This window comes from Anabrus simplex, chromosome X (assembly GCF_040414725.1).
Source record: "Anabrus simplex isolate iqAnaSimp1 chromosome X, ASM4041472v1, whole genome shotgun sequence".
Classification (NCBI taxonomy): domain Eukaryota; kingdom Metazoa; phylum Arthropoda; class Insecta; order Orthoptera; family Tettigoniidae; genus Anabrus; species Anabrus simplex.
The window spans coordinates 154,041,374-154,063,900 of record NC_090279.1 but is presented as its reverse complement, the minus strand read 5'-3'; the positions used below and the strand labels follow the sequence as shown (position 1 = coordinate 154,063,900).

General features: G+C 39.2%; 1 protein-coding gene across 4 annotated transcripts in view; it reads left to right on the top strand.

Moving 5' to 3' along the window:
- LOC136886130 (zinc finger protein OZF) overlaps positions 1 to 22,527 on the top strand; it is a 52,179-nt gene that overhangs the window by 16,859 nt on the left and 12,793 nt on the right. For all 4 annotated transcript variants that reach the window (XM_068230673.1, XM_068230671.1, XM_068230672.1 and 1 more), the window contains exons 3-5: positions 6,279 to 6,347; positions 15,132 to 15,206; positions 17,403 to 17,461. In XM_068230673.1, coding sequence (XP_068086774.1) covers positions 6,279 to 6,347; positions 15,132 to 15,206; positions 17,403 to 17,461 — 203 coding nt within the window. The remainder of the gene's footprint in view (positions 1 to 6,278; positions 6,348 to 15,131; positions 15,207 to 17,402; positions 17,462 to 22,527) is intronic.

Below are 22,527 nucleotides of genomic sequence, written 5' to 3'. Positions count from 1 at the left end.
GCTGCATAACTATATCGGTTTTGATGCAACTGAGATATTCTGTGCGTATGACAATAACACCAGAACTCAAAGGCATTTAATGTGGTGTTACCACAAAGACGCTCACATGAAATGCTGTCAGTTGTATGCACTATTTTATTTACAAATTACATAATACATATTCTACACACACGCACTAATAAACTGCCATCTTGAACACTTGACTGCTATGCTCTTGAACAAAACACTGTTATGACGACAAAGAAGAAGAAGACTGCCACAATAGCATGTCAGCGTACTACCAAACACAACATGAATTCATATACTTGATTAACGGCTTGCACTCATAACTCTCACTAAAACTACTCCACTCAACCCTCAAGACTGCCTCTTTATATACGAGGTAATCCCAAAAATAAGGTCTCCTATTTTAAAAAAATACAGAACTCTGTTCGTGTGTTTGTAGGTCACAATATTGTGAAGAGAGTTTCCCGCGCTCTCATATAAACATGCGCACGCCTCACTGAGGCACTTAGGCTTGGCTTGGCAGCCGTTGAGAATGGAGCTCCCGTTGGATGTTACTGCAAAGTGCACGCAGCTATTCTGTTTTTGAACGCCAAAGGTACTGAACCGATTGAAATCCATCGCCAATTGACGGAAGTGTATAGTGAGTAGTGCATGGATGTCAATAATGTTCATAAGTGGTGTAGTGAGTTTGCAGCTAGTCGGACTGAAATTCACGACTAGCAAAGGTGCGGGGCTCCGTCAATTTCCGTTGACAGTCGTGAAGGTTGAGCAAATCATGCGTGAATATCAGCGGATCGCCCTGGATTTTCTCTGCACTTTAGTTCCTAAGGTTTTCCGAAGCGCTGCTCACAGAATTTTAACGGAAAAGTTGAAATACCGGAAGGTGTGCACAAGATGAGTGCCATGCATGCTGACTGAAGACCACATGCGACAACGAGTTGATTCTTTCCGCGCCCTTCTTCAACGCTTTGCAGCCAAACGACAACTTTTTTTGGACTCAATTGTCACGGGTGACGAAACCTGGGTGTTCCACTTTACACCTGAGACTAAGCAACAATCACGCCAGTGGTGGCATCCCTCTTCGCCAAAGCTGTGGAAATTCAAGCAAACACAGTCGAAAAGGTCGACTTTACGCTCGCTGGGACCACAATTAACGCTGACAGGTACTGTGAGACACTGAAGAAAGTCAGACGGGCAATTCAGAACCGGAGAAGAGGAATATTGAGCAAGGGCGTAAACATTCTCCGTGACAACGCTTGCTCGCACGTCACCCGGCAAACCGTTGCTCTCCTGCAACAGTTTCAGTGGAACATCATCACCCATCCACCCTATAGTCCTGACTTGGCGCCCAGTGACTATCACTTGTTTCCTAAGTTGAAAGAACATTTGGCTGGAAGCGATTCAGCACCGACAACGAGGTGAAGGGTGAGGTTCACAACTTCCTGAACAGCATGGCGGCGAGCTGGTATGACATGGGCATACAAAAACTGTCACATCGTCTACAAAAATACATCGACCGAATTGGTGATTATGAAGAAAAATAGCTAAATGTTCAAGCTGTAAAATGATGTAAACCATTGTAGAAATAAACAGGTCTTTTTCTTATAAAAAAAATAGGAGACCTTTTTTTGGGATTACCTTCGTACATGCCTGGTCAGGCTTATAAAAGAATGACACGTGTTATTTCGTAATTTCAAGTTTACATAGAATGGAATTTTCTGTAACTCTCCAGCTCTGAAGATACATTGCCCTGGACTATTACCATGAGTTCCACAACACTGCATTGGATTTATACATCATATATGCAGGTAATAATAAATTATATATTATTATGTGTTCTTACATTAAATAAATTCATAAATATACATATAGCAGATGTTTCATGACATAACGCCGGGCTGAGTGGCTCAGATGGTTGGCAGGTTCGATCCTGGCTCAGTCCGGTGGTATTTGAAGGTGCTCAAATACGTCAGCCTCCTGTCGGTATATTTACTGGCACGTAAAAGAACTTCTGCGGGACTAAATTCCGGCACCTCGGCGTCTCTGAAAACCGTAAAAGAGTAGTTAGTGGGACGTAAAACAAATAACATTATCATGACAACCTCACAAATAATACGATCATGATTTTTTACCAAATAGTCTGAACATAACTACATAAATAATAATAATAATACTAATAAGTGTAAACAACTTCATAGCCACACCTCACAAGTCATAATACTAATAATACTAATAATAATAATAATAATAATAATAATAATAATTGTCATAGAGCTCGATATTTCCATTATTTACCCATGGGTTAGAGAATTGTTTCCAAGTTGTACTAGTCCACTACACTTGCATCAAATTAAGAGCGATATATGGTTACATCTGCCAGTAAATTCACCCTGTCAATGTTCAAGAGTGTAAGGCTGTCACTACCTGCATCTAAAGTTTTCAGTGATGCAGATACCTCACTAGCACAGACAAGTAAACTTGAATGCCATACACACAGTACTTGCACAGCTTGCTTGATTGTTGATAGTGTCTAGTTTAAATGAACTCTTATACTAAAAGTTATTTTGAATTTTAAAAATCTCAAAATATTTTTTCTTGAATGCACATCGTTTCCTCTTTTTTTTAAAAGTTTTTTATTTTTATTTTTGGGTGTTTTTGATGTGCTAGGCTTACATCAAGAAAGTAGGTTTACATATTATCCATAAGGTATTTAATATTTTTGACAATAACTGTTACTCCCAACAAGAAAGTAGGTTTACATATTAGCCATAAGGTATTTAATATTTTTGACAAAACTGTTACTCCCATTTTCCCTGTCTATTTCACACTTCCAATTTTTGGTCTTCAAAGATTGGCAGGTATAGCTCTTCCTATCAATGTTCAGGTCATTCTGTGTATGCTTTATGAACTGTAGTGTGAAAGTAAATGAGTTAATAAATATTGAATTTTCACAACCGCATTGTAATCAAAACCAACTTTCAACCTATTAGGTCGTGTTACATACATTTAGTACGTGTTGAAGGTTGCTCTACCAATTGATCTATGGTGGCTTAGCCCATCTTTGTTCTGTTGGAAAGGATCTAAGCTACAGGTAGTAGTCAGCAATCGACGTGAAATCGGGAGGTTGTGGGTTTGGATCTCACAGGTGTCCGGTTGGCCATGTTTGTTCTGTACTTAACATCTCTTCAACACGTTCTAAAGGAACGTAACACGACCTAATAGGTTGAAAGTTGGTTTACATTAAATGGGTTAATTAAGATCATCAGTTAATTGGCTCGTCTGTGTCACTTGCTTAACATAATACTTTTATTTACAGATATTTTAACAACAAACTGACTATATTATAGGTTAGGAATTTCGTTATGGTCGCTATTGACAATTGATAACTATCAGAGGGTACAGAAGGGTCCACTTATTCATTACCATTAGCTTATATAGTGTCCTGTATAATTGGGACTAGTTTTGATCCAGTTGAAAAAATATACGCTGACATACCAATAATAAAGTAAACAATCTGGTATGTTTCAATTTACAATCCAAATTTAAAACATTGATGAAGTCCAAATATCACATCCAAAATTGAAATCAAATGACACAACAAAACTGCTGCGGTTGGTGCCGAACTATGTCGTCGCTCATTAATAACTTGAGTAAATATTCCCTTTCATCAGATGTAGTGATCTATTGTTTAAATTGGCTTGAAGTGAATGTCTGAATAGAAAATATTTGGTTTAAATTACTGAGAAAAGGGAAGCTAGAAGATCGAGATTAATATACAGCTATATGAGACTCACCTCTGTGTCTTGTAAATTGTGTGCATTTGGTACCAAAGAGAATGAGTACGGACACCAACACCAGATTGACTGTTGAGAGGGAGCAGGTGTTGGAGGAGGGGCGGGTAGGTAGGTTTGAACTGATTGGCGGACTTAAAATGTCTTTTTTCCGTTTATACTTTGCGTATATAGGAATGATTATATCAAACAGATTATTAGGTTTTGCATGGGACCCTCACCAGGATTACCTGATTCAAGAACTGGAAAAAATCCAAAGAAAAGCAGCTCGATTTGTTCTGGGTGATTTCTGACAAAAGAGTAGCGTTACAAAAATGTTGCAATGTTTGGGTTGGGAAGATTGAGAGAAAGAAGAAGAGTTGCTCGACTAAGTGGTATGTCAGATCAAAACATTAGATGTATGGTTTTTCACGCGTTTGCTCTATTAACCAGCATTTCGTCTTAGGTCTGACCAGGGGGGTGAAACTCTAATAGGGCTTTTGGTTCCAATCTGTAGCTAGCTTCAGGCAGTTTCAGTCTCTTTTTCTAGATGGCGCTGGAGGTCATTCATAACGTGTAAATAGTTATATACACGTTCTGTAGATGGCACGCAAGTAAGCATGAAATGAGCATTGTTAATAATTAAAGGCAGTTTGTCTCGAAGTATTTCAAGTCTAACCTCAATCAGTGGGCACTTCTCACTAATTAGTCATAAAACGTCAAGCATTGTGGAGATAATATTGCTGAATTGCATCGAATTCGACTTTACCCAATCGATTAACCTTGTTCGAACTTATATAGATTTTAATCGATAGTTCCCATGATGCTACAGTATTTGAGTTGTTTGAATTCCAAGTGCTCATGTGCTTGTGATGTAAATCTTAGTTCCTTGTGCTTGTTTATTTGAAATATATCTTCGCCAGTCCTCCTGAAATCCTGTATTTCCTATTTGAGTACACATCAGGGGCTGAAAGCTGAATGGTTCTATTAATGTAGTTCTATATATGTCCTGTCTCAGTGCATTTAATTGTTATTTTTATTTTCATGTGGTACTTGGATATTGATGTGATACCCCATTGTCTTGCATATGGTGTGCTCTGTTGTCTTGCTTTCGAAGGGATTTCTTATTTGTTATAATATCAGCTTTGTGTTAATGTGTCAATCATTCATTTGAAGTTAAAGCTGCTTTGAGGTGTGTGGTTATGTTCTCAGTAACATAGTATGCCATACGAACTAGGGGTATCAGATCATTATTTACAACGTAGTAAGTACTTGGAAATAAAAATATATGAATTACAATGTATTGGGCATGGAAGTAGTAGAGCTGCATTATTATCTCCGTTTGGGGGTTTGGCGGTGAGGGGCAGGGAAAGGAGGGGGGAGGAGCCGTCAGCATACCCGGATGTGCTTTACTGCGCCGGATGTTAATTCTCCGCGCTATCTGTTGATATTAATACTAAGGTATTGCACCAGAATGCACACTGTGGCGCTATCTCGAAAAAGAGACTAAAACTACTAGCGCCAAGTGGCTTGGAACCGAAATTTATCATTGAGTTTCATCTCTATTCTATTCTATCCTCTTTGGGTCTGACACTAGACTCGTCAGAGTGGGATGTGTCAGACCCTACCCACTGATGCTGGGGTGTATGCAGGTGAAATTTATCAGAAGCTTATTTATGAGGCACAGTCTGATAACTCCATACGGGAGATAAAACTATTGGTGGAAAATTATCTAATTCCCTCCATGGGAATTTAGAATTTCCATTTGGAATTGCTAGGCGGGCATTAATTCCATTGTGGAGTTTTATCTCCCTTCCCTACCCTTTGATAGAAACTGACTGTAATACCAATAAAGATGGTCCGTTATTGGACATTATAAATTTTCCAGCTAACTCATTCCTGGTTGCCAGTGTTTTGCCACAGTGTGCTAAGTTGTGCTCATCAATTGGTGCATAACACACCATGCATACCCTGGAGGCCACTACTTAGACTACTTGGAGCCACCGGTAGTGCGATTGCACCGTCAGAGACTTTCTAATTTTCAAAAATTGATGCCTGCTTGGCCATCAGTTGATATAGGTGTTGATTCGCTTAGGGAACCTGTATCTCATAGTGCATTGGCACTGCCGGTGGTTCCAATTAGCCTCCACGGTATGCACTAGCCTTGCGTCTTGATAGGTGTGCTGATGATCCTAACTTAGCACACTGGGGCAAAACGCTGGCAACCAGGAATGTGTTAGCTGGAAAATTTATAATTTCCAATAATGGATCAACTAAATTGGTATTATAAATTTACTTATTCGGGATAAATATTTCAAGTTTCCTATGGGAATAAACATTTATATAATATAAACTGACTATAGTCGAGGGTTCACTATGTGATCTGGCTCTTGCTTTGAGCTTTAGTGGCTTGAGTTTTATGTTAGTTATAACTTGTTTATAACTGAATGTTCATTTTTATTTTTATCCTCATGTTTTCATTGTTTCTTTTTTATTGTCCAGGACCACGACAAAATGGAACCTGAACTACTTGCCAGCACTTTGGTGGAGACTGAGATGGCATCTGAAGAGGTATGGGATAGAAACGTTCCTGTTGTAATAACTTTCAAGAAATTGTAGGCAGGTCCGAATTTGATGGAGGTAGTTGGATTTGAAGGTCAGAGAAAGATCCAACTGACATGTTACCTCTTGCAGTGTCAACATGCAAAAGATCTGTGGTGACACATTTGGTGTTTACCTGATAAAATTAAAAAATCTCAGCTTATAGATTGCCCAACAGAGTTGTGATTTCTCTGCCATCTGGTGGAGTATAACAGAATGTTGAAATTGACTCGCAGACAGCCAGGTGGCATCTAATGAAAATGCCTGCACACAGTAGCTGAGGCTATATTATTATTATTGTGCGTGCACGTGCCAAACCCTTGTCCCATTTATCTACAGGATCAGGTATGTAGTGAGATGAATTTTCATGGCAATTTTTTCCAACCTCATCAGAGGTGTTAATGAGATGAAATACATGATGTGATATATCTGTATATTAAAAAAATTTATGAAAAATAAAGTCAGTCAGTCCGTCCGGCCATTCTATCCAGTCGATTTTCATTTTTTTTTTTTAAACTGAAAGGTATTCATGCACAGATTTGTCATGTACTATAAATCACTTCCGCCTTCCTCAAATTATTAGATTTTTCAATTTATTGTCTCGCTGAAGCGATCATATCTTTGGATCTAATTAAAATACGGAGTTCGTTTTGGCCTAAGAACACTCAGTGGATCAAAATCTTTCATTTCAGCTCTTAACTATTCAAATTGCTTGATTCTGAGGAAAGTTATGAGTGCACGTTCAATTTGACGTTTCATTTCTTCAACATTTTTTCTCATTGAAGCAATCATATCTTTTGTTCTAATTGAGGTACGCAGTACTTTTTGGTCTAAAAACACTCAGTGGATCAAGCGCTTTCTTTTGAGGTAATAACTACTTAAATTGGTAGATTCTGAGAAAAGTTATGAGTACATTCGTCTCCGTGACGAAGATCTTTGAAGGACTTTTTAACAGTTGGGCGCGTAGTGTTGTTCCAAGGAACGTTTAAATCAATTTCTTTGTGTGATGTATTTTCAAGTGTTTTGTTGACATATTACATTCTATTACCACAGCATATCATGTGCTTTACTTCATTAACTCGAAACTTTGCAAATACATCCGTGGGAATAGTAACGAACACCACCATACTTTGTACATTGCGGGCGGAGCCAGCGGGAAACTGCTAGTATGATAGTAGAAAGAGAAAGTAGAAAGAAATAGGCTTTACAACAGAAGACACCACAAATAAGATAAAATTGAATACAAACCTCCGCTTTACCCTGACGTGAAACAAACCAACAGCACGCACATTTTCAACTGAGGAAAGGGCACGAAGATTGGAGTGTCTGTAGAAGTACTGGGAGGACCGCAAAGCGCGAACAATCCCTTCAAAGAGACCTGAACGATGGATTGACTAAAGTGGTTCTATGCAGTCATAAAACAAGAAGAAGAAGTAGAAAGATAGAGGGTGAAACCCAGTGCTGGCACCTAGCCTACTTCTAAGTTAATAAAGTAGGAGTGGGTCTGCCTATTCAGTACACTTTAGATGATATTACTACCTTTTATTCATAGAGCATTCATTAACCCAATCGCTTCATGTTTAATAGTCCCGCGTGCTCGCTTATAAATCAGATTTGAATTGTCTTCAACACGAGTAAGCCACCTGGTCAGAACTACTGTGCATGCTCTGAAATAAATGCCATAAATGGAACAGCAACTAGAATTTTCACGCAGAGTTTTCAGTGAAGCATTCAAAAATAATTGTACTCAACAACAACGATGTCAGAAAAAGATTTTGTGCGGTAAATCTTGAAACACTTGGGTATATGTAGAAGCACTTTACACTACTCATTGTCTCTCGATAAATTGGGGTCTGAGTACATTAGTCTTTCCTCCAATGTAATTGGGTGCGAGGCTTACATACCCGGGACATCAGAATGCAAAGGGCAAACTAGGCCTTAATTTCATCCTCATTAGTGTCAAACCACTTGTCAGTCTTTTACCATGCGGGTCCGATAATTCTTCCGTAGTGTAAATATTTATTTCCCGCGCAATGTGGGAAACGATGGGTCCATAACCTCCAGGAATACAGACAACTCGGATACAGAATTATATAAATATTTGTGTCTTAGTTCTGTTGATACTCCTGGAGACCCTGTAAAGTGATGAATAATTGGTTGGTTATCTCTATTACTAACCCACACCCAGTCACTGTTTAGGTTTCGCTCGCAGGCTTTAGGTACGATTTCGCTGTCACTCTTATCAGATGAATTGTCACTTTCACTTCACATCTCTTCTTCAGTGTTATCATCGAATCTAAAACACTTTCAGTTAACTCAGTAATAGCATGCCTGTCACTTGCTTGTATTATGCCCAGAGCCAGGGCTAGGAGAATGACTGACACCAGGTGAAATGTTTGTGCTTTCAGAGACTGCAACTAGGCAATAAATAATGGTGGATGTTCTTAGAAGGAGAGCTGTAAACAAGCCACATTCCTGTTCTGTTGATAGGAGTTCGCAAAAGGGAAACCATAGAAGGGGTGATCAAAATATAAGCCAGTACATGCGACCCAGTGCGGCGCGTGAATGTCTAGTCATTTGAGTTTAAGGCCTGGCTAATGCTCACGTGAAGGTCACGTCAAATGAGTTGAGTTTGTTAATGGTACTAGTTTCGACCTCTATGTTATGAAATCACCATCAGCCATAACATACTGTAAGAACCATAATCAGTATAATATCAAAACACTGAAGTATAAAGATGAAACACTTAGAATCTTGGGTTTGTGTTGTCATTAAGGATGAAAGCAGTAAAGTATTGTCCATGTGTTTGTTGGGTTCTTATGACGGTGACAGTGATTAGCTGATTAGTGTGAAGTTAAGATGTAGCGTATCATAACGGTTTGAATCTCTCATTAATTGAAGAAGAGTTCAAAAATGATTAAAAACACACAGTCTCTCTTGTAAACGCATACCGAGCGCACGGTAGTTGTACTCTTGCGCTATGGCAGCTGCCTCAGCCCAACTTATGTCGCACGCGGCCGCCCTGCTTTACGCATTTATATAATCTTATATGAAATCTTATCTTATAAAAGATGCTGGAAGTGTCATCTTCATAATGAGGGACTTCATAAATACCATTAGGATTTTCTGTACACCAATAGTTCACACGACCATTAAGATGACACCAGGCCTCATCCGAAAAGAACACTAGCTGTAGGTTGAATAAACGGTCATTCAGTGATGCAATATACCACTTACAATATCTCATTCTTGTTGCTGGATCAGCAGGTTTTAAACAATGGGTCCATGTAAACCTGTATGGTTTGATGTGTAACAGCTTTTTAGCTGTGTGTGCAGAAGAAAGTAAAACCCCTACTTCTTGTACTAATTTTGTGAGTGCTTTATTTGGTGACCATTCAAGATTCTCACCAATGTCATCTAGGTTTTCCTCTGTTAAAACTGTTTGTGTGCATGCATGTTGTTATTGAGCAGTGAGCCATTAGTTTCAAATTTATTTACAATTACATGAATCTGTGCTCATGAAGGTGGCACTTCACCAGGAAATTGCTGAACAAACGCATTGCGAAACCATCGAGCCAACTCGTACTTAAAATAACTTTTACATACGAAAATACACTGTTGCAGTGATAACTGCCCACCATGTTAACAACTGAGATTCAGACTGGCTATTGATGCTAGGTCAAATACGTGCACACTCCTTAAAAAGTCAAGAACTACGGGGCATTTTTTTAAAAGTAAATACCGTTTTGATATTCTGTCGATGCAGCGCTGCGGTCGACGTTCCGTGCATGCGTGCTGTGTACCTGCAACTATTGGCAAGGCTGAGATGCCATTACGGCAATAGTCGCCCTTGTGTAAGTTTGTTGGCAAGCATTTGAAATAGCCTCGCCAATCGAGAGTCCCGCCGACTGTGAAGTCCGGTCTGTTATTCGTTTTCTGAGTGCAAAAGGTTTGAAAGCTATCGATATTCATCTTGAGATCTGTGCAGTTTACGGACCGAACATTATGAGCGATGGAATGGTTAGGAAATGGGTTCGAGCATTTAAAGGTGGCCGCAAAGATGTGCATGATGGCGACCCAGTCATTAGTGAAGATTTGGTGCAGGCAGTTGACTGAGCAGTGCGAGAAAACAGACGCTTTACGATTATGTCGTTATCTGACGTGTTTCCTCAAGTTTCTCGAAGAACAAAAGGCGTGGCATGCTCAGTAAAGGCATCCTTTTGCTTCACGACAGTCCCGTCCACATGCAGCTCATCGAACCCAGACCTCATCACATCATTTCACTGGGAACAACTCGATCACCCTCCATACAGTCCCGATGATGGTGTCAAGATGGCAGTGTTGCAGTGTCTGACAAATCAGGCGGCCAACTTCTATGAGGATGGTATGCAAAAGCTCCTTGTACGATATGACAAGCGACTTAATATTGGTGTGAATTATGTTGAAGAGTAGAGTAATGTACAGACTTTCATATAAAAATAAAATTGTTAAAAAATCTCTTGTTTTTCATTTATTTTGAAACGGTACTTACTTAAAAAAACATGCCTCGTATGTGCACGCCTCCTGTTCAGCTGCTTTGGTCTCGGAGAGTAGAAACGCCGCTGGACGGTCTGCATTTATAAGAGATACCCTGTGTATGAACACAGGAAAAAACAATACGTCTAAAAATTTATGGGAGGCACTTTTAAAAACTTCAGTTTTTTTGTCAATTATCATCATGAACATTAAAACATTGTCCCTTCATTCAGTGCTTCCTGATTCTTGTGTGGTGATATTAATCAGTTGATTGGCGCAGTTGTGAAAATGAATGGAAACAAGTTGGTTCACTGATTAGTAAAGAATAAGATTTTTGCATGCATATTGATTGGCTGAGGGGGGGACGTCCACAACTTAGATCGGTGGACTGTTGGCCCGGTGGAAAAACCTTATAATTGTCAAGTGGATCAAGTATGTAGATGTCTGAAAAGGAACTAACGCTGAAATAAAGAGGAAATAATAGAAAGGAAGACAGAACTCTAAGCTACATGAGACTTACCCCCTGATATGAAGCATCTAATGTGACTGTAAACTACGGAAGCTTGTGCCGCAGTGAATGCAATGTAAGTGGAGGCTAACAAGCAGGAGTGAGGATCAGGGGAGAGGTGGCTGAGAGGGGAGCAGGGTGGGGTGGGGTGGGGGGGGGGGCGTGGTTGAAAGTTGGTAGGAGTTGGAACTTTTGTTCTCTCGTAGGTTAATTATATATAGGGATAATTACATCAAAAAGAATATTTGTTTTTTCAGAGATTTCATTGAGGTTGTAGTTGGGATTAAAATGTTGTTCCACATCAATGAAACAATATTGAGTAGGACACCCGTTTTAACAACCTTTAGAATCATCATGTCTTGTTCAATGGAAGTGAGACTTCCGAAATCGGACCTGTGTTGTCCCATAGCAGAGAATTGATTATGATCTGTAGCATTGCTGTGTTCCAAGTACCGCATTGTAATACTCTTGCCTGTTTGACCAATATATGAAGCCTCACAGTTGTTTCATTAGAATTTATAGACCTCTGAATTAGAAAACTTGTGTCAATTAATTGTATGTGTATTATGAAAAAAATTACTAGTTTTATAAGCTATTTTTCAGTTGTGCTCTGTAAAGATACAGTATTGCTAAATCTGATATATGTTCCCACTGTTGAATGTAAAGGACAAATACATTGTTTTAAGGGCTGTTTCTCTCATTAAAGTGGAATGCAGATGATGACTGATTTATTATTATTATTATTATTATTATTATTTCGTATGGCAAAACAAGGATACATTACAAATACATATTTCTTAAATAAGTATGTGATTTACATGTCAGCATTCAAAACTTAATGTCCAGACTTTTCAGCCAGTCCACTGATTTTATTGATTATTTTGCTAATAAACTGTTCATTATATCCATTGTTCTTGGCTATTATGCGGATAATATTTAATTCTTTTCCGAGGTATTTCCTAAATAAAGGAATAGCGAAGACTCTGTTGACCATGTTATAATAATGGCTTTTTTTATGAGGTTGAGGATTTAGGGAATCCTTTGGATGTTACTGGCAGTTTCCGTAGGTTTTCTGTATATGGGTTAAGAGAAACAATCTGGCTGTCTAATTATAGTCAGGTCGAATAGCACAGCACCAAGGAGTCTGTTCAAGGCTTAACGCCACCATTCGACAGGTGGATTGCTATCAACAATGTCATATGCCCTCACTCCATATGAATACTGCGGAGAGGTATTGAATCCTGGCTTCTGGCACGCTATCTACCGCCGGCCAACATTCTGATGAATTAGTTTTGACAGACTGAAGAACCTTTGCAGTTATAGATTAAGTTGAAACTGAAGTGAAATGGCTTCCACTATCAGAGTCAAGAAAAGGTAGCTTGCATCTTTTAGTTGGTCCAAGCCTCAAAAATTACTCTCACCCACTTGCGAGTGGTTAACTTGACACCAGTGTGCACGTAAGGGCAAGAACTAGTGAAGAATTACGCGAAACTGTGGAGGAAGCCTTTCGTACTTCTGAGATGCTCCATAAGATGGCAATGAAGACCTGGAGATGAATAGAACTCTGTGTAATGCACAATAGTGCACATACAAATGTGCTGCATACATACGAAGGGAATTCAGTATATAATGCAACACGTTCTTTTTCTAAAAGCAGGTTGGTTTTATTGAGGATTCAAATACCCCCTGTTATTTCCCAATCCTTTTGCTACAATACCCTATTTTTCAACTTAATCTCCGCTCAATTTTACGGCCTTACACCACCGTAATGTGAGGTCCAGTATGCCTGCATAATAACACTCAACTGGTCGATATTGGAGCCAATGTCATGCTGCATCAATAACTTCCTTGTCACCCATGTAGTGCTTCCTGTGGATTGCATCCTTCATTGGACCAAACAGATGGAAGGCAGAAGGCGCAAGATCCGGGCTGTAAAGTGGATGAGGAAGAACAGTCCACTGAAGTTTCGTGAACTGTCGGGTGTGCAGACTTGTGTGAGGTCGTCTTGGAAAAGAAGTTTGTTTGCATTTTTGTGGCTACAAACACCCTGAAGTAGTTTCTTTAATTTCCTTAGAGTAGCATAATACACTTCAGAGTTGATTGTTTCATACGAGGGGGGACATCGAATAGAATAACCCCTTCAAAGTCCCAGAAGACCATAACCATAATTATACCAGCTGAGGGTATGGTTTTTAACTTTTTGTTCATGGGAGAGTTGGTGTTGGATTGCGGTTTTGTTTCCGGTTCAAAGTGTTGAATTCATGTTTCATCGCCTGTGACAATGTTTGAAAAGAAATTGTCACAGTCAGCCTCATAACTAGAGTCCGGATTATTAGGTGCTGATAGGTTGGAATGCAAACTTACTTAAGCCAGTAACAAGTATATCCTACACTGTACAACGGTTATGCTATGAGATTTGCATAGATATTAGGGGTACAGCCTATAGAACTCCTTGAATTTATGCTACTCTTCCTACATTATGGTACAACGGGTTGCATGACACTTCTTACAAACCAAATTACTTTCCATTCTAACCTATTACCACCTACAAATCCGAGGTATACTCATAACGAGCAAGCAATTCCATACAGATGTTTCTTCTTTGCTCTTTATGGTCTTCCATGAGGTAATACCAATATAAATGGTCTGTTATTGGACATTATAAATTTTCCAGCTAACTCATTTCTGGTAGCCAGCATTTCGCCCATGTGTGCTAGGTTGGGCTCATCAGTTGGTACCTAGCACACCTACCAAGATGCTGGCTAGTGTACACCATGGAGCCACAGGCAGTGCCAATGCACTATGAGAGATTTAATCTCTTTACCAAAAATTGATGCCTGCTTGGCTGTCAGATGATGTAGATGTTGATTCACGTCTATATTTTCAGTTAGGTGTCGAGGAACCCAGCAGGAGCGAAGCTTTGAATACTCCATCTGGTGGATAAGTGTGTTAGCACTACCAACAGAGATGTCAAGTTCAGCAGCGAGGTGTTTGACTGTGATCCGTCGGTCTCCTCAAATAAGGGTGTCCGCACGTTCCAACTTTGCAGGCGTCACAGCTGTGTGTAGCCGGCTGGCACGTGAGAGATCAGACAGGTTTGCTCGACCTTGTTGTGATGATGAAACATGCCTCTCCCAACGACTTTCCATGTTTTTCTCCACTGCCAGGTCTCTGTAGACATTCTGCAAGCGCCTCTGAATATCTGGGATGCTCTGGTTTTCCGCCAAAAGAAACTCAATAACTGGTTTCTGTTTGGTACGCACCTCCGTTACACACGCCATTTTGAAGGCTAATATAGCGCTGCCACGTTTTGGAAATCAATGAAATTCTAAGAGATGAAGCGAGAATATTCAAAGATGTCCCAAACAAAATTCTAATTTTTTAAAACTGGAATTGGCCAAGAAATATAATGTGTTGCATTATATATTGAACCCCACTCGTAGTTTTTATATTCAAGTACTCCACTGTACAATACATTGTTTTGACCTAAGGGACTTCTCGCACAGTCTGTATATGTGAAAATGTGAAGGTTCTTTGTACTCAAGTTTCATGTTTATCCTTTTTCCTCTTTCTAATGCTCCCTCTTCCCTTAGTAGCCTGTAAGTAAATTGTGTTTTCCTATTAAGTCAGGGTCATGGTGTTGGTGTAATATTGCTTTTTTTTTTTTTTTTTTCCAGTGGCTGCAGTGTACTAGTTGTATTTCTGAACTAGGACTATTATGTTTGTTTTAGGAGTCTGAAGTCGGTGACGGATCTGACCAATCCCGTATGAAAAATGAATCAGGCTCTGAAGAGAATGGTGTTCAGGTAAGGCTTAATTCATGGCATTGTAATTGTTTATATAGTGAACACTTAGATGACCACATTTGTATCGCTACTAGAATAGATGGACCAGTAGTTTTTATACCCTCACTCCATGTGTGTGTTAAATTAAATCAGTTGAACTTAACATTGTCCATAAATTTATATTGTACGAGTTGAGGAAACTGAAGTTGACCAGGAACCTACCAAATATGACAGTATGTTTTCGAGACATGACCTGTGTGGCCCAATGCGACCATTCTTCTGTCATCTTATGACAAACACGGATCGCCAAATGCTTCTAATATGCAGAAGGCCTACAGATTAACACATTGAGGTCGAAGGCTGCATGGGCTGTGTCCTTTATTCCGGAGAACGAAGCCCGCACTGCATACATTCTCTAGTTTTCATCGTTGTTGCTATGAAATAAACATACAATGTGCATTGATCGGCACTGCAGTATAAGATTTGGTTCATATAGTTCCCGAAAAAAATATAGATGGCACCAAACAGCAGCTCTACAAGTCATATTCTTCCTTTCAAATTGTTTCAGAGCTGTGTCGACTTGACAGCATTGTCTCATATGAAATTAATTTAATTTTGGTCCGTATTGACGATTGATCACTATCAACAAGGGTGGGATTTTGATATTATTTATTACATACCGGGACTAGTTTCAACCCTATTGTATTGGGTCATCTTCAGCCTTAGTTCATACATAGAAAATACATTACAGTTGAAATTTTGAAGTGTCGAATCCCTTCCATTTGTTCTCTCTGATTAGTGTTATATAGAGCCTAGTTGTACTTCCCCTTAAAATAATCACCACTACCACTGCTGAGGTAATGGCTGTATGTTTTGTCATAGAATACTTACTGTATGGTAGGTTTTATCAAACTTAAGTATCTTGTTACTGTGGGTTTGAATTTTTTTTTTTTTTCCCCTCACAATTTGGTTTACGCCTCACCGACGCAGATAGCTCTTATGGCGATGATGGGATAGGAAAGGGCTAGGAGTGGTAAGGAATTAGTCGTGGCCTTAATTAAGGTACACACCAAGCTCGATAGCTGCAGCCGCTTAAGTGCGGCCAGTATCCAGTATTCGGGAGATAGTAGGTTCGAACCCCATTGTCGGCAGCCCTGAATATGGTTTTCCGTGGTTTCCCATTTTCATACCAGGCAAATGCTGGGGCTGTACCTTAATTAAGGCCACGGCCGCTTCTTTCCCACTCCTAGACCTTTCCTGTCCCATCGTCGCCATAAGACCTATCTTTGTCGGTGCGATGTAAAGCAACTAGCAAGGAAAAAATTAAGGAATTCTTTGGAATTCTAATAAGCCATTGAATTTTTGATGACTACCATTTATTGTCCATATTTTGAGACATTTTGATAAAATGTTTGCACTTTTTTGCGCCACAGTATTCTCAAATATTAACTTTTTTTATGCTGTATATGTGTAGAACTTGCCAAGATGAATAAAATGATACCTCACATGACGTGTTACGATGCTGGTGTCCAGAGCTACACTAACTGCTAGCAGCGCGATACGAAAGTTTTAGTGCAAGATGGTGGCGCAAGGTCACTCTTCTTGCTGAGTACATTCGTTCTCTTGTCGTACCTGTTCTCTAAAGATTATTTTGATTTTAAATGTTTCTGTGTTTTCTAACTCTCACGTGTCCAGGTACGGTCCTAAAACTATAGATGTAATCTACATGAAAATATTATGCATTCTTTGGAATCTCTCTTATTTCACTGCCAATACAGTTTATTGACATAATATACACTTATAGCGTTAATTCGCAATAATGCAACTGGTCTTACAGGGGTGAAATTACGAGACTCAAGAAAAAAAGTGAGAAAAGGCACAAGTATCGTGAATTTTATTTTCATGCGTTTATCACAGATGCAATATTTTCATGCCTCTGCTTATCAGGAATATGTTGGTACCGCAGAATACCTCACGATTTTGAAAAGTTGTCGCTGTAACCGCAAATTCTGCTGTATTTTGTTTCTCTTTTTACAGCTGAATGTAAATAGACTTGAATCATATACATTTCTTACTGACACTACAGTTCGCTTGTTAGGTTACTGTACACACTGAACACTGTCGTGTTTTGAACTTGGATATAAAGCCATCAGTTTCCATTTTTCGTATAACTGTATTTATGTTGTAATCACTTATGACTGTTTTTCTTCCTTCCAGGGTCTTTGCGAAAGTTCACAAGACATGGAGGTAAAGCCAAGTAATGGAGAATGTAGCAGGTGAGCCACACCTTCATTGTTCAGTAATTGTCTGACATCTTGTTATCTAGTTGTGACTGTTTTAACATCAGGGACTTTAGTAGCTGTTTAAGGCACCAGGTCAACTGATAGCCTACTGTGGCAAAGGGTTAGGAAGTGAATCCTGTCACTCCCATGGTAATACACTGTCGTAAAGGATTACATTACAGTTTATGGATTTCATATTCATAATGTTCCGTGTTGATAGCATATATAACATACAAAATTTCCTTGAAAAAAAGGTAAAGATTAAAAATGTTAGGCAATACAATAATTGTGTGTTACTACATATTTTTAATTATTCAGTCATTTCTCTCCAATTCAGATGTAGAAATATTTTCCTAGACAGGATTGAACTGTTATTCAACATTTTAAGTAGACATTCCAAGCGATGGTTTTCTAAGAATGAGTGCTCAGGCATATGTTTTTTTACGAAGCTGATTATACCACTTTTAATGGATTTTTTACTTCAAGAGGAACATTTCTTACATAACCGTTTCTTGATTATTTTTAAACAGTTTCAGTTGTATCATTGCCTGGCTGAGTGGGTCAGGCAGTTGAGGCGCTGGCCTTCTGATCCCAATTTGACAGGTGTTTGATTCTGGCTCAGTCCAGTGGTATTTGAAGGTGCTCAGATACGTCAGTGTCTTGTCCTTAAATTTACTGGCATGTAAAAGAACTCCTGCAGGAAAAAATTCTTCACCTCTGTCTCCAAAAACCGAGAAAGTAGTTGGTGGGACGTAAAGCCAATAACATTATTATTTTTAATTCTGTGATTTTGTTCCAATTCAGATGTAGAGACATTTTCTCAAATAAGATTGTACTTTTCTTCACCATTTTAAGGAGACATTCAGAGTTCGGTTTTCTAAGAATAAAAGCCCAAACATGTTTCATTACGAAGCTCATTATACCATTGTTAATGGATTTCTTGTATCAAGTTGAGCATTTCTAAAGTAATTTTTCCTCACAATTTTGTCTGTTCATTGTATTTCAATATCTGGCGGATGATGGCATAATGAAGGTCGGAATATGTGAAAATATAAAATTAGAAAATTGTATTGACTATGATGGACTTTATTTTAATTTTTGCCTTTTTTAGGGAACTTTCTATGTTACCCTGAAGGAGTTAATTCAGTCCCAAGTTATTTTATTCATTTCAAAATAACATATACTTATTAAAATAGGACATGTTTCGTCCACATTTGGGACATAATCAGCTAATTAGCGAAAGATAAAATTAATTGGAACAAAGATAATATAGAACACTTGATGAATAAAAAGTGATTCGACTGGCGATTCAGTCAATGGTAATTAGGTTAAAATACAATACCATGTCGAATGTTAACGTACAGATGAGTTTAAAATATGTACAGTGAATTCTGAATCCACATCTAAAACATGTGTTTAGGACTTGGAGACTACTTGCACGCATTACAAGTTTTCAATTACGTGATATTGCTGTTGAACAAGTTTTTTAGAGTGTAGATCTCAGAGAAATTAATTTCAAGTCTCTTCTATTGATGGTTGATAACGTTACATGATGAGTTGGAGGAACTTGCTCGAAAAATGCATTTACCAGGCACCCGGTTTTGCCAATAGATGTAAAAATAGGCCTAAAAGGAAAAATTGAGAAACTAGATTGTCATAGAAATTGAGTCACATAATTAAAAACTTAAGACATAATTAAGAACTTTTCGTGCTATTCCAAACTCTGCTAACTCTGTTTGAATATCTCTGTCAATATCACCTGTGCCATCTTCTGCACCATTGCCACCACTCGGATCACTAAAATGACTGTCACTATCAGCATCACTGTCTTCTGAATCTAACAACATATGCACAATATAGTTTTCAGCTGAATCCTTCAAATTGTTTTTTCCTCCAGAGCCACTATAAGTCGCCATACCGATAGCATTGCCTGGTGTAATGTAGCCAGGACAGGTAAAGATCGTAAGGTAATACCGCTCCACTGAGTTTAATGATCAGCAAGGCGTACAACCACCACTCAATAGATTTCAGGAGGGTTCAGAAAAGTTTTTATGCTTATAATCAGCTCACACAATTTACAGTTAACTCAATTAACTCAATCAAAACTCTAATAATGCCCTTATTTGATTACTGTGATCTTGTATATACTGAATTTCTCACCTAGCCAGTAGACTACAGAAAACTCAAAATTCTTGCTATACCTTCAAACGTGAAGACAACTTCATGCCCAGTGGCATCTACACAATATTCTAAGAACTTGCACCTTGGTACCTAGCATCCAGGTTTACCAAGCTCTCAGAGACTCACCAACTCAACACCCGCTCCCACAACAGGAACATTCTGTCCATCCCCGCACACACCACCAAATGGTACTCCCACTCCTTCACAGTGGGTATGGAACGCCATACCAGATGAATAATGGAGCGTGACGTTGGCCTCGTCAGTTACAAACTAGTATATGAAATATTTACTCTCCATTTAAACTGTGACTGTCATTACTGTTAAATTGTGATTATTATTATTATTATTATTATTATTATTATTATTATTATTTCGTTTTGGCCTGCTGTGGACCACGTTATTTCAACCGTTTGCATCCTTGAGCTTTAATTCTTCCCCAGTACTCACACATTCTCGTTCTGTGAGCCTCCTTTCTTTCATCAGTCCACTTCTTGCCTGTTTTCAACTTTGGCCTTTCTTGGAACCTCTTGTATCCCTGGAGCTTTTTGTGGAGAGGAGCACGTTTCTGGATGTCTTAGAGTGTGATTCCTATTTCTTGAAGGTCTTTTTCAACTTCGATAAACCAGGGTCCCTTGGTTTTCTTGTTAAGAAAGATCCTATTGGTCTGTCTCTGTGTGCTCATGCGTGCTATATGGCCATAAAAATTAATCCTCCTTTTCCGAATAGTGTTCCTTATCCTCTCCATATGCTGGTACAGATCGCTGTTGTGTCGTCTCCTGTACTCACCATTTTCTTTGATTGGTCCAGGAATCTTTCTCAGGATTTTTCTTTCTTTAGCTTCTAGCTTCTCCATCAGACCTTTTCTGTTCATTGCAAGGCATTCTGCTGCGTACAGTGCTTCCGGGCGTACAACCGAACAATAATGCCTAAACTTGGCGTTGATGGACACTGATCTTTTGTTGTAGACATTCCTAGTCAGCTGATATGCCACCTCCATATTGTTGATTCTGCACATGATTGCTTCTTTCTCAGAGTTGTTAGGTACTATCCACTCGCCTAAGTACTTAAACTTTTCCACCTGCTTGATTTTTCCCTGTTCCACAATGAGCTCTCTGGGAGCTGGCTTGATGTTGGTTATAAACTCTGTTTTTTGGAAAGAGATTTGGAGGCCAGCTTTTGCTGCTTGGATTCTCAGTTGGTTAATTTGTTTTTCAGCAGTATCTAGGGAATCAGAAAAGATCGCTAGGTCATCTGCAAAAGCTAGGCAATCTATGATAAGATCATCTTTCTTATATCCTATTCTAAGGCCATTCTCAACCTCTTCCTTGCACATCTCCTTGCGCCCATTCCCGAATGATTTTCTCCAGAGCGCAGTTGAAGAGAAGCGGTGATAGTCCATCCCCTTGCCTAACACCAGTCTTGATTTCAAAGACGTTTGAAATTTCACCCTGGACGTAGTGCTGGTTAAGGTCTGTTGAATGATAGCTCTCGTTTTGTTATCTAAGCCCATTTCCTTCAGAATGCGGAGGAGTGTCGATCTATGGAGTCGTAGGCTTTTTGGAAGTCAACGAAAGTAACTACAAAATTCTTATTCCTGGATTTTAGGTACGACAGGACAGAATTAAGGTTCATGATCTGCTCTGCACAAGATCGTCCTTTTCTAAAGCCTCCTTGGTATTCACCCAACTGTGAATCAAGTTGCTCTTCTGCCCGAGTTTGAAGGGCTTTGGAGAGAATTTTGTATGTTACTGCGAGAAGGGAGAAGCCGCGATAGTTGTTAACATCTCTTTTGTCACCTTTCTTATGTAGGGGATGAATCAGGGCTGCTGTCCAATCATTGGGGATCTTCTCTGTTTCCCAGATCTCGCGAATGATCTCAGTTTAGATTCACAATTAAGAATTTATTTATTTTCCACCTAGTCGATACAATGATTGCTTAAGGCAATTTTAAAGGTCAAAAGTGGTACAGCCGGGCTGAGTGGCTCAGACGGTTAAGGCGCTGGCCTTCTAACCCCAACTTGGCAGGTTCGATCCTGGCTCAGCCCGGTGGTATTTGAAGGTGCTCAAATACGACAGGCCCGTGTCGGTAGATTTACTGGCACGTAAAAGAACTCCTGCGGGACTAAATTCCGGCACCTCGGCGTCTCCGAAGACCTTAAATAGTAGTTAATAGGACGTAAAACAAATAACATTATTATTAAAAGTGGTACATGTTTCGTATATTATCAACATCTCAGTTTATCGATCGCCTTTTCACCTGCAGCCTTCCAGAGTTCAGCAATTATCGCATCTTCTCCAGGTGCTTTGTTGTTCTTTAATGATGTAATTATCTGTTTGATTTCCTCTTTTGTGGGGGAGAAGAGTCTGGGTTGGGATGTCTGGATTCTTCAAAGGTGAATTCTGATTCTGGTTCTTCGCAGTTAAGAGATTTAGAATATTTAGCCAAGATTTGGCAGTTATCCTTGTCGTTGTAGGCAACTTTTCCATTGTGATCTCGGAAATGTAGACTTGGTGGGGTGTACTTGGCGAGGTTGTGTTTGAAGGTTCTATAGAAATCCCTAGTATTATTCTTATTGAAATCCTGCTCGATCTGTGTCAGTTGGTTTTTGTCAAATGCACGCTTTACTTGGCGGATCACTTTCACTGCATGTTTCCTAGCCTCCAGAAAGTCTTCATACCTTTCTGGATTCTTCAGGGAATTCCATCTTTGCCAAGCGATTTGTCTTTATGTTATGGCTTCATTACATTCTTGAGTCCACCACGGATGCTTCTTTGGTTTCTTTAGCAATACTGTCTCCTCAGCCGTTTCAACAATGGCATTTTTCAGTTGTTCCCAATTTTCTGTGTCCAAAGACTGAAGTTTCTGAGTGAATTTTTCG